Genomic DNA, 17225 nt, shown 5'->3' with positions numbered 1-17225 from the left:
CCCTCACCACAATTAATTAAACCGGGTCCGTATGACAATATCATTTTAACGATAGAACATTCTATCTAGACAATATTAAGATAATGAAGGCACATTGTATTCACTAATTCTCGAAATACATTGGTGCGATCTATCTAATGTTTGATAAATCATATTTGTATCTTCATTTACCAAAGAGCTCTAACATAAATTTTCTGTTGAAATTGATACACATTCGACCAACAGGGAAAGTTTTCTTACATTTGGAAAATGTGCTGAGTTTGGATATAAAGCTATGAGGGAATGGATATTTACATATGTAGAATTCACCACAAAAGATTTACATACGAGAAAAATAAACATCTGCTTTGAAATCGTAAGTATGCTATTTGTTTTGTTTCGTGCAATCCACTCACTTGTTAGAAGTCTTTCTTCCAAGTTATTGTGTTATGAAGTTTTGTCATTAAACAATTCTGCCATTTAACACTGGTGTACTGTACATAAATTTTATTCTGACATAAATCATTTACTTCATTGCAATGCATATATACATACTCTATATTTGGAACTGAGAAGTTGTTCAATCTCATTAGATATTATACACCAAGGAACCAAGGAAGCAGTATTTCCCAAGTAATATTACTATTCTAGTAACTTAAATATTTATTCTCCCCTTTTGAGACTACATCATAACACCCCCGCCACCCCTCCACCCCCCCCCCCCCCCAAAAAAAAGCTACCAAAATATAATGAATCTGTATATGGTGTAATTAAAACACATACGAGGTAAGAAACCAAAATTATTAAACAAGGAAATTAAAGAGCATTCTGTGAAGTAGAATGTTATATTGTTAAAATGATTAATGTTCCAGGGTTCTCATTAACGCAAGTATCTGCGTCCTAGACGCAGCAAAATTATTTGGGACGCAAGGTTCTTAAAAACGATGCGTCCGCGGACTCATGAGTGGACGCGTCCTCGTCAGCGAGAAAATTCGGGTGCTTTCGAAAACCAGAGATTTCAGATGTTAGGATTTGTCAAAGAAATATTTAATCGAAACCTTCCTGTAACTATCATAAAGTTTATCCTAGAAACAACTTTTCTTGTACCTATTTCTATGTTTTTTTTAAACAGGGATTGATTATAAGATATTTCATGTTTATTAGTCCAGTGCCGCATGCCGAACTCCAATAGCTTTAAACACAAAGCAGCTTTTTTTTTTTTTTTTTTTTTTTTTTTTTTTGTAAAAACACTTTTGAATCTTGAGTTTTATCTAGAAACCATAATTACTGCTTGTATACACAATGCGGCTTGATTATCTCGTGAATTTCACCCAGTGCAGACGACCGACAGGATTAGTTACGCCTCATTGCACATGACAGCTGTGATTGTATACAGTCAACTTTGGGGTACTAATTGATTATGCAACAGTTAATTTTTGCTTTATAAACACCAAGTTTATTTTTATGGCAATTGATTACGCATGTATTTTAGAATATGGCTTGAATGCATCACCAGTTTACGTATTTGAATATGTTAATATTTTGTAAACAAACTGTTAAAATAATGAAAGATTTTTTTTTTATGTTTGGATGGAACAGGGACCTATATACTAACTGTTAGTATATAGGTCCCTGGGATGGAAGGATACTGCAATAATTCAGTTGGGACTCAACATAATTTTTCTGGGACGCATCAAATTTAGCTGGGACGCAACCTTGTCAGAAATTTTGAGTCCTGGGACTCAAGTTAGCAAAATCCTAGTGAGAACCCTGAATGTTCTATGGATCTGGTTTAACAATAGAATGTGTTCTGTGTATTGGCAATGTAGCAAAGCAAACACAGGTGATAATTCTTAGTCTAACTCAGTGCATTTGCTATTAAAAGTCTAGAGAGTTCTGAATGTCAATATGGCTTGTAAATTTGAAGCGAGTAATAAAAAACTTGAGAAAAAGTGTTGAATTCTTCCATTTTATGTATTAAATTTTTGGGTGAAAGGTATCCACAATCTCAGAAAGATTTGTCATGAATAATTTGATAGTAATTTCAATGCAACTTCATATATTTTCTTCAAAATCGTTTCGGAGCGATTCTGCCATTTTCTGCTACATTGCAGGTATATGGGAGGCATTCTAACTGTGGTGAGGGCCTGTCCCAAGACATGGTTAGATTATTCTAACTATCTGTCAGGGAGATGTTACTAGTCAGTTTACCCTTAACTGGCTCACACCAATCTGTGTCTAGCTGTATATCTATATTTGTCAATATTGAACATCTGAATCAAACTGTCATCCTGTAAACTGTCATCTACAAATGAAGCAATAGTAAGTAAGTAAATTTTATTTAAAATCAGCATTTTGTACATGACATAACAATTATATGAGGGGGAAAGTACTCTGGAGAGCTTACACTTCTGCCATCATAGGATGTTACTCCCAAAGTTTCAGCCCCCAGGGTCCCTATACTGGAAAGTTTAAGAAATTAACAGAGTTAAAAATATAGCATAGAGGTAAAGGATTGTAGATAACTAAATAAAAGAGATGGAAGGCTTGAAAAATAAATAAAACATACTACAAAATAAAACTATGATAGTATAATAAATAAATATTGTCTAATCGGCTATGCAGTCCACATGCTGTGGCTTATGTAGGAACTACATTTATTTACTATTTTTGCATTTTACCTCTTTCCATGTGTCGATAAATGTTCTAAACTGGTTGAGGGTGGATAGTTCCCTAGCATGGTTTGATAAGGAGTCCCACAATGTAGCAGCCGCACAGCTGAATGACTGTTTACCATACTTAGAAGTTCTTTGCCTAGGTAGTTCCAGAGTCTTCTGAAATTGTATGTTAATTTCTTTGTTGAACTAAATCTTGTAGGAATAATAGACTGCTTAATAATTAACAATTTTGAAAACTTCTAGGGCCATGTCTCTCATATGCCTGATTTTCAGTGAGGGGAGGTTTGATTTTTCCAGTAGTTGGTCATAACTGCTTCAGTCTATAGACATTATAGATAAACTTTAGTGCTTGTTCTTGAATTTTTTCTATTTTCTTTTTTACAATTCCAAGAATTCCAATTCCAAGTTGTCTACCAATACATTTTTATTAACACATTTAATTGTCGAGCTGCTTTCTAAATATTAAATTTGATATATGAGACTTAAAAGTTAGGTTAAAATCAAGTATAACATCAAGCAGTTTCACTTCTTCATCACAGGCAAGAGTTGTTCCAATTTTAATTACATTCTGGGTAACTTACCTGTGTTTACAAACAAATTGGCTGTACACAGGTTAAAGGTAAGTATCAGTAATCCTTTACTCAAAAAATATTACTTAAGTTCCAAACTGGAATATTTAATAATTTGTTCGTGTATGGGGTTTACATGTAGATGTACATGTATATTATCAAAGATCTTATGCATATAACAAATACGGTACTTCTGACATCTTATATAATAAAAAAAAAAAGCAAAACATATGGTGTTTTTATGATGCACACATTCTGGGTATGTAAAGGATATTTGAATTTATTGGATTGAAGAATTTATACCAGATCTGTCTGATTTTTCCACACCTTTGATTGAATATCTGTTGGAAAACTCAGCTTTCAGAGGCTGTATTCACACCTTTTAGAATTTGTTTTCTCATGGTGACCTTGATCAAGAATTCAGCTTCACACCCTCTGACACGTGCCATTTTCAGTTTATTGTGGGTAATCCTGGATTCACTGTGTATGATAGTTTAAAACTTGTACACAAGTAAGACAGAAGCCCCCCCCCCCCCCAAAAAAAAAATAAAAGGTGAATGATGAAAATGAAAATCATATGCAAGACTTATATATATATATATATATATATATATATATATATATATATATATATATATATATATATATATATATATATATATATATATATATATTACTTTTTACTTAGACACTGACAGAAGCTCCCCCCCCCCCCCCCAAAAAAAAGATGAATGATGAAAATGATTTTGCAAACCATATGCAAGATATATATATATATATATATATATATATATATATATATATATATATATATATATATATTTATATATATTTCTATATATTTATACTTTTTTACTCCTTTTACTCCTATAACTTGCAGACACTTGGATTGTACTAAATACCAATTACAATTTACGCATTTTTCAGAGTAGATTATGCTCGCAATAGAGAAAATTATAGGTAAATTACTTGTTTGTTGTTCTGATCAACATGATCAAAGCACAGTTTTGTCAGAAAATATGATAGAAACCCAGGACAATGGTAGGAGGAAGCTTGCTAGAACAAGAGTTCTGGCCTTTTCTTATGATTGTAAACGTAACAAAAAAGACCAAATGTGTTGTAAAACTACTATATAAGCAACAAAACATATATATGTGTGAATTAATGTAAATTAAATTTGTTTAAGTCATAATTCTGGCTTGGTTTCAAGCCTCATTAGAAGAGTTTGCATTACACTTTTTTTTTAATTATATATCAATCAGACTAATGTACTGCCTCTTAGATTTTCAAGTTCATTTTGTATTCACTTTTAAGGCAATATTGTATTTTATGTTCAAAATGAGCTTTTCACTTTTTACTTCTCCTGGGAAAAAAAATTCTTCAAGCAGTGATGTCCTTGCTGAATTCTATTCCAGGTTCAGATCACAACTAAATGGCTTCTTCTAATTGGTTTTTCCTCCAAGTCATTTAAAACAAGCAAAGATTGTGTGAACATATCAAATTTGTCACCTTCTTCAATGCTGACATTCGGAGCATGAAAGTGGGAAATTCATAAAACAGTTACACTGCCTTTGTTGATGAAAAAGAGAATGCTTCAGGCAAAAATAAAAAAAAAATTGGGTTCATTTTTGTCATATGAAAAATGAAAAAAAAATCATCAATAGACTGATAGAACCTTTGTTAGTAGTCATGACGGCTTAGATATCTAGTGTTTGAAGGTGAGTGATCTAGCTTATATGGGTAATATGATAGCCAAGGCTGAGGAATGGAAACCCTATCACATGGTGATATTTATATGAGTGTCAATAATATTTCTGATGTACCAGTATATTAGACAGGCTATTTTATTTTTTTCTTTTTCAGATTGGCTATTGGTAATTCTCAGTGAATCTCACAACATTGGAACGTAAAGAGTGATCTCTGTACAAATGGTGGAAGTCATTTCACAGATTTTGTTTTAAAGAGACTTTTTTACAATAAAAGCTTCAAATGGATGCTTGAATGAACACATATTTCATGTTTACATTAAGTTGGAAGAAACAGTGAAATTATAGATGGCTCATAGGCTGCAAAATGAAATGGAATGAGTACCTCTGACTGCGGAGTACATTATGGTATAAGGTAAGACATAAAGCAAACTTTAAGGTAATCATGGTAATATTGACATTATAAAAAAATTAATTATTATTCATGTCATTGATAATGACACAGATTGACATTTAAGATAATTGAAGAATTCTTAAACAAAACTCATTGACAATTGCTTCATTGCAAAGGTTAGCCAACCAACGCATTAGCATTTCTTAGAGAACATCTGAACTAGAAGATATTATGCTACATTTAGCTGAAGTTAATTGTTAATATATTTTCCATGGGAGATATTAAAAGCAGAAAGTTGATGTGGAAAAGTTAAATTGAAATTTCTCTCCTGATTTTCTCAAACTGACTGTAGCTGTGAGTCTTAGGTAAAGTACCTTAAAAGATTGTAAGGAAGGAATTGTTGTCAAGTCATAAATGTTAGAATATCTGACAAATCCTATTTATTAACAAGGAAATTTCTGAAGAGGTATTGAGGAAGCTACCTTAATTTCAAAATACCTTTAACAACAATTACAGATTTCTACAAAGTTGTGTATGAAGATCAGAAATCTGTCACCAATGTCTAGTGGTGCCTTTGGAGGACGGTATTTTATCCACAATGCAACAGAACAAGAATCGGATGATGCATATTTCAGTTGTACATCTGGGGATGATTGCAATCGAGTGAATAGTTGTAACGGAATAACCTCTGAATGTCAAACTAGCAAAATGACAAATGGAACATGTTCTCCACCAGATGATGGTGAATGTTCCCTAGAACAGGTTACATGCATGAATGGTGCTTCGCCAGATCGAGTAAAAAGGAGATCATGTACGCGGCAAAATTCGTCAATTCCAGGTGAAAAATATTTGTGTCAGAAGGACTCTAAAGGACTTGTGTCCAGATATGATGTTCGGAATCTGGAGTTCATGTCTGCTGATTGTTACCGTAACGATGTTCCCTACAGACAAGAGGAAATGGACGATGAGGGAAGTAAAGATTCAAAAAAAAATTCAGAATGCTCAAATTTAGAAACTGAGACACCTTATCAGCCATCCTGTGTTGTGAATTCTTGGGGACATTTTTCTCAGTGTGTGAAAAATCGGTACAAATATCGGCGAAGTGACTACTCGAGTGAGAGTGAGGAAGAACAAAGTGTTCCGCAGTGGCCAAACAAAACGGAGATCATGCAGCCTCAGAAGAGTCACCTCCCAACGTGTGATCTTAGTACACTGACTCCAGTGTTAAAACCAAAGGATGCGGGGAAAAACGAAGTCATTAAAAGTATCACATCGCGTACAAAAGACGGCATCAAACCTACTGTATTCAAAGAGAAATTAGCAGTAAGTACAAACAGAGGTGTCATGTTGGTGTGTTTGTTTTTTATTCTTTATTAAAGATGTTTTCTGTTCTTTTTCAGCAATTTATATTCAGTTTGCCTCAGGTCCTTTTGAGTAGTTTGTTCAACTTGTCTTAGATCAGTTGAAGTAATTTATTCAGTTGTCTTATATCCTTTGATTGAAAGATATTTGAACAATTTCTCTAATCTTTTTAAGTATTTAAATAAGAAGTTTATTCAATTTATCTTTATGTCTTTTTGAGTAATATTCTTTAGCTCACCTGAGCTGAAGGTGTAAACTACTCTCATTTTCATCTTCTCCAGAACCACTGGGCTAGTTTCAAACAAACTTGGCACAGCATATCCTTGGGTAAAGCGGATTCAAGTTTGTACAAATGAAAGGCCACACCTTCTTTTAAGGGGAGATAATGAAGAAATATTGAAAAATGGATGGGGTCATTTAAAAATCTTTTTCTTAAGAACCACTAGGCACCGGAGAAGATTAAACTCATGTAAAAGCTTCTTGACATAGTGTAGATTCATGTTCAAATCATGACCTCTGGGAATAGGGCAGTGTCACTATGGGCTATCAGAGTTTTACATAGGAATGTTTAAGAAAAATCTTCAAAAATCTTCTCATGAACAGCAAAGCCATGAACTGTCATATTTATATTGAAGCTTCCTCGGGTAGTGAAGTCTCAAATTTGTTCAGATCATGACCCCAGGGGGTAGGGTATGGCCACGGTATGTAATCTAAGTTTTGTACTGGGATAGGTGAAAAAATCTGCTGCTGAAAAACAGAAGGGTGATTAGTGACTCAGGTGAGCATTGTCTCCCATGAGCCTCAAGTTATTTATCCTACATCCTCTGAACAATATATCATGTATATTGAAGTAATTTTTTTCATTTTGTCTTGCATCTTTTAAGTAATTTGCTCAGTTAGTACTAAGCTGACCTGTAGTGTAGGCTCTCTAATTTTATTGTATTGTCTAATCAGATATGATTAGCTGATAACATCAGACAAGAATCTGACATTTGTTGCTGTTACTTCTATCTATATATACAATTGTAAGAATGTGAAAAATTATAAATATTGGACTTTTCTGAAATATTCTACTTTTCCACATGAAGGGTGAGTAAAGAATGAATGAATGATTTGCAAACACTGAATAACATGAACAAACCTAGGGCTTGACATGGTGAGTGAACAGTGCATGAACACTGAACACAACTTGGTGTATGGTTAGTGAATACTAAAATTAAATGCTCTGTGAACAGTGAGCACAAACTTAGAATTATGAGTGCTCACCATACTCACTGAATCCATACTGAACTCACAGCGAATAAAAAGTGAAAAAGTAGAATGCTTCAGGGACTGTACATTTTCTATTTCGTATCAAACTTAAGCATATTAATTGATGAAAAAAGTAAGAAAAAAAACTGGTTGGAAAAATTTCTCCAGACTTCTCCATTTTATATAAGATGGCCGACAAAGCCAAACAAAGCTTATTTTATTTTTGGTCTCGTAAAGAAATAGAGCCTTTATTTCACACTTACAGCTACCTTGCTTTCCCTAAAATTTAATTCATTACTTATCAATCAGAAGTTCTACTGGCCATGCCTGATCAACTAATTGTGCACAGAAAAAAGGTTACTTTAATATTGCAACAATGTAATGAAATGAACATGTTGAATGCAAGTAGAGTGTGTGCAAGAGTGAATGTAAGTTTACTCATTATGTGGATATTTTGTTAGTCTGTTTTGTGAGATATTGATGAAAAAAAACTGTACATTTCTTTGCAGACAATTCTTCGCTGGTTTAATGAATTTAATGATATCCAGAAAAACACACTGATCAGTCGGCTCCTGGTGAGTAGTGTTAAGGGTGTGGATATTGCTTTAGTTGTGTTGTATTCCGAATTCATTGAGTAATTTTAATCTTTACGTTTACAGAGGGAAATCTTTTTATTGAGTAAAATTTTAATTTTACGTTTACAGAAGGAATTTTATATATTTAGTAAATTTTTATCTTTATGTTAACAGAAGGAATTTTATTATTTTTATAGTAAATCTTAACGTTTCAGAAGAAATTTTATTATACAGTAAATTTTTATCTTTATGTTTACAGAAGGAATTTTATTATTTTTATAGTAAATCTTTACATTTACAGAAGGAATTTAATTTATTTAGTAAATTTTTATCTTTATGTTTACAGAAGGACTGTGATTTACCCCAGAACCACCTTCTGTCCGTCAGGGTGTCCTCACAGCTACACAAAGGCTGCCCCCCAAACTGTCAGGACATCATCACCTGGCTACCAGCTACCATAGCAACCAAAATCATGTCTTACCTGGACCCTGGTTAGTAACCATGGTAACAAATATTGCAATACTTAAGAGAGTATTTTCCTCCTCTAAGCAGATGTTGGGGATATTTTTACAGATATACACATCAGAGCTGTTTTAATACCACTGTATTTTGAGTCATTTATCGACCTTGAGGTCACGAACGTTGGTCGGCTGATACTGGTAGTGCTGAGTTGAATTGTCACCATTCACTGTAAATCGACTCCTCTTGCCTGCTGTATATTCGCTATATGATACAGCTGTCAAGTAGTAGGCAGATATTGTCACTCATCGGTGAAAAAATTATTATGAAAATTGATACTTACTGTTTGTGTTGTTAGTATTTTTTTCATACATTTTAATATAATTATAAGGACCCTCCGAACACTAATGAAAATGTTTTTCCTTGTTTTTGGACATAGAGAAAATTATATTGTAAAAAGGTGACTGACTTTAAATATTGACTGTGTATATTTCATTTTCAACACATAGTACCTAAGCCTTTTACCCTCAGGAAAAAAGTTCAAAGACATCAAAGCACCAGTAAAAATCTCAATTCAGTGTATTTTTGGTCACCTAAATCTAGGAAAAAGTAAGAAAAATGTTAATATACAATTTGTAATACAGCTGTAATTGCTTAAATGAATTTCTTGGAGTTGAACTTATGTTCAGTCTCCTTAGGCCGGCCATCGTGGTACAAAATTAATAACTAGGCAAGTGATTTATATATAGGTTATATAGCTCCACTTCTGTAAGAGCCAATTTACTCTTACATTATAGAGTATAGACCAAGACAATCATGTTCACTGACGAAATTGAACACCATAATTATCATCTTTCATTTTCTTTCAATATTCTGTAGAAAATAGGTTAAAATAGGATTAATCCGTGTGTATTTATTCTAAGTTAAAGGTTTCTTTAGCTTTCATGTGAAATTCATAAATGATTCTTCTGAAGACTGTGATCGTTATTTTGACCGTAAACTGCACGTTTGGCACTGGATGGACCGGTTCATTGCTGATTTACGTCTGGGAACTGATTGCAGCTTGTCTCCAGAATACACATTCAATGTGACCCCCAAAATATGCATATACTGTATGCAGGGAAATTTTTGCCCCCATTTTATTTTCACCCCTTCCGCCCTACTCACAGGCAGGTGAATTTAAAACGGGGCAAATTCAAACAACACAGTTTAATTTCTTAAACAGAATTGTGACTGGGCAAATTTAAAAAAGGGCAAAATTGTTTGCAAGTTTGAAAGGGTGAAAATAACACGGAGCGAAAATAACCCTGTATACAGTATTTGTTTTGCCTCAGACTAGAATGACACACTCTCTCTCTCTGGATAATAGATATCACATGCCTGCCATCTTTATATTATTATATACACATTTTATGAAGTACTGGTAATTACATGTACATGTGATGCATGAATATTAAAAGTATTCATGTAGTATTTCAGGGTTTTTTTTAGGGGTCGTAGGGGGCCTGTAATAGGCCCTATTCCCAATGGTAAAAAGTAGGTGTTTTTCCCAATTTCATAAAAGAAAATTCCCAAAAGAGAATCAAAACAAACAAATATGGTTAACGTTTATCAGGAATGGTGTTCAAAAAAAAAAAACTAAAAGGCATGCTCCAAAAACTGATTGACTGAATGTAAAATAAGTCAATAAATACCTTGCAAATGAAAAAAACCCTCTTATTTGAATTTATTTACAAAAATATTAAATATGATATTCTTCCCAATTTCAACCAAAAGTCGCTATTTTTCCCAAATGGAAAGACCCAGGCCCTTGATTTTAAGACCTAAAAAAAACCCTGTATTTTTTAAATGCATTACAGGATGTAGTAATGTTAACTGTAGGCCTGAGTATCGCAAGCTACCTAACAATACGATACATATCACAATGCAGTCATGCGATACAACATGTATCATGATACAACTGTCAAAAATGGAATTAACTGTTATCTTAACATATTATTCTTTGCTAACCTCCACAGTTATAGAAAATCTTGATATCTCTGACCAGAGTTAATAAAAGGTGGATTTATAGTCTTGACATTGTATTTTTTCTTTGCTACCTTTTTTCAGCCATTTTAAAACATAAAAATTTGTTAGGTTGTATGTAAAAGTTTCAAATAAAACAATGAAAATTATCTTGTACTGTATCACGATACACACATGGCGATATGATATCGTGAGCCCTTGCGATCAATATGATCGATGTATTGCTGTATCGTTACACCTTTAGTTAACTGTGTTATTTTTGTTTAAAAAATACTGTGATATTTAATAGATTTTTTTTCTTTATATGTTTTAAAAGTTCAACTATTAGGAGTACATTCTGAGTTCTGATTTAAACATTTCATTCCTTTCATTTAACATAAAAGGAAAAAGCCAGTGCGACATGGTACATGTTCACATACTGTGGAATCATTTTTATTCATGGGGGTCAATGTTCGTGGACAAGCAAAATTTTACTTGTTCGAGGGGACGTAATTTCGTGGGTTACTCGTTTATACGGTAGATTCATTTAATCAATATGTGTACAAAATAAACGTTCGTGGGAATGAAAATTCGTGGGTAAGGGTAACCCACAAAATCCACGAACATTGGTTCCCCACGAACAATGATGATTCCATAGTATTATATTTATGAGTGTTAGGAATATAATACATTGTACTTAGTAAGATAAACAAAATTTGACATACGTATTAGGATCTAAAAGAAAATTCTATAAAACAACTTGAACATTACAAAGATAAAAATTAAGTGTTTTAAAAATTTGCAATTAAATTTTCCTACACTGTATTTTTATTAATACATCAAAATGAAGCTTTACTTTGGTTACAGTTAGTTTGTGTCGTGCGGCCCAGGTTTGTCGGGTGTGGCGATACATTACTGAGGATCCTTCTCTGTGGAGAAAATTCTGTTGTCAACAGACATGGAGGCTTTCTAAAGCAGCAGAACACAAACAAGTCATCAGTCACATGACCGGAGGCAGCATCATGGTTTGTCAGATGTTTGAACATTATAACAGATTCAATGCTTCAAATAAAACATTCCTTTGATGTTTGTTTGGGGCTCTGATGTTATTTACCTTTGAAAAAAAACTATTTTATGTTTTTATACTTCTTCAATGGCTAATTGATGTCTGTAATTAATAGTTAATCACTGGTTTATCACCATGTCAACAGGATATTATAGAGTGATCGGATTTTTAGATTCAGAATGGTACTTTGTTGTACATTTTATTAAATCCTCACTGATTGACTGTTAGAATTTCCATGTATCAGATAGATTAACTTAGTCAGTGTTCATTTGAATACATATAAATAACAGAAAAAAAGAAACTTTAAATTATTGGTCATAATACCACATAATCATAATTTTTGTTCAATCCATGGGACCAGGTAGAACATTGGGGGGATTTGTGGGATTGCCTTAGTTTGTCTTAAAAGCACTTGAAGTATTCTGTGACAAATTTCTATGAAAATTTCTGAGTGCATGGTGTAAATTAATCTCAAACATCTACATCTACAGTATTTTGTCCAGTATTTGCCCAATTTGTATGTTGGTCTGTTGTATGACTGAAGTAACACTCTTGTACAAATGGCCAAATAGTTCTTCATCACACCTCCATATTTATAATACTGACACTATTACATGAAAAGGCAACACTAATGACATACAAGGTCAAGGTCATTAAACTAAAACAAAGCACTTTAAATTTGTACTTTCAGTTTCAATTTACAATTTACAATGTAAAAGTCTTCTATGAAAAGATTTTAGACTGAGCAATACTGTGTGTTAAGGAATGCCTTGAAACCTGTACATGAAACATATAGCCTTCACACATTTCCCCAGTAGCCTTCATACTTTTTACCTCCACCAAATAGAAATAGAATTTATTTACCATAAAATACCTTGTACAGTAGTTGATAATTAAATGATCTGACACTTAATTTTCTTCATCAGAGAGTTTAAGGACACGATTGTCTTTGCATATCTTTACAGTGGAAGAAGGTTTTTGCTGAGCGATTCAGACTCCGAAACAACTGGCTGAGTGGGCGTTGTACTGTCAGGACATTTGAAGGTCATTCACAAGGTAAAAATAGATTGTCTGCATTATACATGTATTGGTTTAAGGTTACAGATAGTTTTTTTGTTCATTTGTAATAATTGATATAAATTATAGAATGTATGGCATGGTTCACAACAGCTGGAGCTGAAGTATTTTGATGTTATTGTTTCTCTGAACATGTAAATAATTTAAATTGATGCCAATAAATTCATCATATGACATTTTCTCTTGCTTTGAAGCAATCATGAGCTTTGAATTATTTAATAATAATTCTTAACATGATTGTTAATTCTTAACAATGCTTGGAGACAAATATTAAATAAATGATTTACTGTTACGAAAGATAGATAATAGGCATAATTGGTAGTGGGGAAGTACATAAAAACCAAGTTATCCTTGTTCGGCATTGTTCTGATCAGTTAAAAAAGTGGGCAAAAAATTTGTTCAGTGGAGAAAATGGAGAAAGGAATAACAAATTTTGCAATGCACAGGGTCAAAGACACCTCCATCTTTTGAGAAAAATTATTACTGCTGGGGGAAAATGCAGAGACAGGCTACTATGAATATACACATGATTACACTCTCGTAAAAATCTTAACCCATATGAAATTGCCAAACACAGAGCAAATATTAATATCTTTGTCTCATTTCCTCCAGAAGAACATTAATGGCCTCACTTTTCCAGCAGATATTTGATATTTTATGACAATTAGCATTTGTGAAAATCAATTATCATGGAAGTTGCAAGGACTTTGAAATCAAGCTGACAGGTCAGATATTGTAATATGGAGAGAGGTTCCCTCCATGCTGTATATTGATTTTTTAATTTTGTTGACACCTCTAGCCTGGGGGGATTTTTGATGGTTTTCTTTGAAGTTAGCATTATGTAGACTAGGAGTCTAGAATGGTGTACAATGCAAAGACAAGAATATTGAGTTCCTTTTTCCCCCCCAATTGACAAGCTGTCTGGTAAAGTTAATTTTTGTTACATGCATCTTGTACAGGTTCATACTCAGTAACTCGGTGTTCTTGGTTGCCAGGTACTTGCTGGCTATCAAATGTACGGAAAATAACCTTTAAATTAAAATTTGTAATACTGAAACCTTTCTGGTTGATGAACTATATGTACCTGAATTACACAAGTAAATTAAACTGCTCTCTTGAGATGGAGAGATTCCTATTACATAGGTGCAGGTGATTTCCAGCTTGTATTTCACACATCCGAACTATCTGATATATCTCCAATTCTGACATTTGATGAAATAAGACAACATATTGTGTAGTTACATGCCTTGAATTTCTTATGCTGCATATTTAGTTTGAAGATATTTAAATTTTAAAAAGTGATGATGTAATATCATCTGTTGATAACAACCTTCTTATTTTTGATCAAAATCCACAGAAATTACATCTAAATAAGAATGATGTTTCTTAAAATTTGACAGAAGCTGTGAAGAATTTGGTGAATTAAAGTCTTATAAGGATCTTATATAATAATATAGATTATTTTAAACATTATGATAATAATTATTAGGTTCTTCCTGTGTTTATTGTTTGAGGTATTTCCTAAGTACAGTTTGTTGTTTGAGGTATTACCTATGTACAGTTTGTTGTTTTAGGTATTTCCTTTGTACAGGTTGTTGTTTTAAGTATTTCCTATGTACAGTTTGTTGTTTGAGGTATTACCTTTGTACAGTTTGTTGTTTGAGGTATTTCCTATGTACAATTTGTTGACTGAGGTATTTCCTATGTACAGTTTGTTGATTGAGGTATTTCCTATATACAGTTTGTTGTTTTAGGTATTTCCTATGTACAATTTGTTGTTTGAGGTATTTCCTTTGTACAGTTTGTTGATTGAGGTATTTTCTATGTACAGTTTGTTGATTGAGGTATTACCTAAGTACAGTTTGTTATTTTAGGTATTACCTAAGTACAGTTTGCTATTTTAGGTATTACCTAAGTACAGTTTGCTATTTTAGGTATTACCTAAGTACAGTTTGTTGTTTGAGGTATTACCTAAGTACAGTTTGTTATTTTAGGTATTACCTAAGTACAGTTTGTTGTTTTAGGTATTTCCTATGTACAGTTTGTTGTTTTAGGCATTTCCTCAGTCACTGTACAGTTTGTTGTTTTAGGTATTTCCTTAGTTACTGTACAGTTTGTTGTTTGAGGTATTTCCTATGTACAGTTTGTTGATTGAGGTATTTCCTATGTACAGTTTGTTGTTTGAGGTATTTCCTATGTACAGTTTGTTGATTGAGGTATTTCCTATGTACAGTTTGTTGATTGAGGTATTTTCTATGTACAATTTGTTGTTTGAGGTATTACCTAAGTACAGTTTGTTATTTTAGGTATTACCTATGTACAGTTTGTTGTTTGAGGTATTACCTATGTATAGTTTGTTGTTTGAGGTATTACCTAAGTACAGTTTGTTATTTTAGGTATTACCTGAGTACAGTTTGTTATTTTAGGTATTACCTATGTACAGTTTGTTGTTTGAGGTATTACCTAAGTACAGTTTGTTATTTTAGGTATTACCTAAGTACAGTTTGTTGTTTGAGGTATTACCTAAGTACAGTTTGTTGTTTGAGGTATTACCTAAGTACAGTTTGTTATTTTAGGTATTACCTAAGTACAGTTTGTTATTTTAGGTATTACCTATGTACAGTTTGTTGTTTTAGGTATTTCCTATGTACAAATTGTTGTTTTAAGTATTTCCTTAGTCACTGTACAGTTTGTTGTTTGAGGTATTTCCTTAGTTACTGTACAGTTTGTTGTTTGAGGTATTTCCTATGTACAGTTTGTTGATTGAGATATTTCCTATGTACAGTTTGTTGATTGAGGTATTTCCTATGTACAGTTTGTTGATTGAGGTATTTCCTATATACAGTTTGTTATTTTAGGTATTATCTAAGTACAGTTTGTTATTTTAGGTATTACCTATGTACAGTTTGTTGTTTGAGGTATTACCTGAGTACAGTTTGTTATTTTAGGTATTACCTATGTACAGTTTGTTGTTTGAGGTATTACCTAAGTACAGTTTGTTATTTTAGGTATTACCTAAGTACAGTTTGATGTTTGAGGTATTACCTAAGTACAGTTTGTTGTTTGGGGTATTACCTAAGTACAGTTTGTTATTTTAGGTATTACCTAAGTACAGTTTGTTATTTTAGGTATTACCTAAGTACAGTTTGTTGTTTTAGGTATTTCCTATGTACAAATTGTTGTTTTAGGTATTTCCTTAGTCACTGTACAGTTTGTTGTTTGAGGTATTTCCTTAGTTACTGTACAGTTTGTTGTTTGAGGTATTTCCTATGTACAGTTTGTTGTTTGAGGTATTTCCTATGTACAGTTTGTTGATTGAGGTATTTCCTTTGTACAGTTTGTTGTTTGAGGTATTTCCTATGTACAGTTTGTTGATTGAGGTATTTCCTATGTACAGTTTGTTGTTTGAGGTATTTCCTATGTACAATTTGTTGTTTGAGGTATTACCTAAGTACAGTTTGTTATTTTAGGTATTACCTATGTACAGTTTGTTGTTTGAGGTATTACCTATGTATAGTTTGTTGTTTGAGGTATTACCTAAGTACAGTTTGCTATTTTAGGTATTACCTGAGTACAGTTTGTTATTTTAGGTATTACCTATGTACAGTTTGTTGTTTGAGGTATTACCTAAGTACAGTTTGTTATTTTAGGTATTACCTAAGTACAGTTTGTTGATTGAGGTATTACCTAAGTGCAGTTTGTTGTTTGAGGTATTACCTAAGTACAGTTTGTTATTTTAGGTATTACCTAAGTACAGTTTGTTATTTTAGGTATTACCTAAGTACAGTTTGTTGTTTTAGGTATTTCTTATGTACAAATTGTTGTTTGAGGTATTTCCTTAGTTACTGTACAGTTTGTTGTTTGAGGTATTTCCTATGTACAGTTTGTTGTTTGAGGTATTTCCTATGTACAGTTTGTTGATTGAGGTATTTCCTAGGTACAGCTTGTTGATTGAGGTATTTCCTATGTACAGTTTGTTGATTGAGGTATTACCTATGTACAGTTTGTTGTTTTAGGTATTTCCTATGTACCGGTACATATTGTTGCTTTTATTGGTATTTTCTGTGTACAGTTCTTTTTTTTTTGGTATTTCCTTTATACATTT

At 32.6% G+C, this 17225-nt stretch overlaps 1 protein-coding gene across 1 annotated transcript in view; it reads left to right on the top strand.

Moving 5' to 3' along the window:
- The first annotated feature begins 231 nt into the window (after positions 1 to 231).
- LOC133195533 (beta-TrCP-like) overlaps positions 232 to 17225 on the top strand; it is a 30055-nt gene continuing 13061 nt past the window's right edge. The window contains exons 1-7 of the mRNA XM_061331404.1: positions 232 to 355; positions 5090 to 5347; positions 5843 to 6649; positions 8449 to 8514; positions 8861 to 9005; positions 11845 to 12002; positions 13009 to 13099. Of these exons, the coding sequence (XP_061187388.1) occupies positions 5861 to 6649; positions 8449 to 8514; positions 8861 to 9005; positions 11845 to 12002; positions 13009 to 13099 (1249 nt within the window). The 5' untranslated portion in view covers positions 232 to 355; positions 5090 to 5347; positions 5843 to 5860. The remainder of the gene's footprint in view (positions 356 to 5089; positions 5348 to 5842; positions 6650 to 8448; positions 8515 to 8860; positions 9006 to 11844; positions 12003 to 13008; positions 13100 to 17225) is intronic.

Source organism: Saccostrea echinata, unplaced genomic scaffold, assembly GCF_033153115.1.
Source record: "Saccostrea echinata isolate AGI-Se365-2 ecotype Australia unplaced genomic scaffold, CSIRO_AGI_Sech_v1 ptg000029l, whole genome shotgun sequence".
In the NCBI taxonomy this organism is placed as follows: domain Eukaryota; kingdom Metazoa; phylum Mollusca; class Bivalvia; order Ostreida; family Ostreidae; genus Saccostrea; species Saccostrea echinata.
This window is presented reverse-complemented; position numbering and strand designations above follow the sequence as displayed.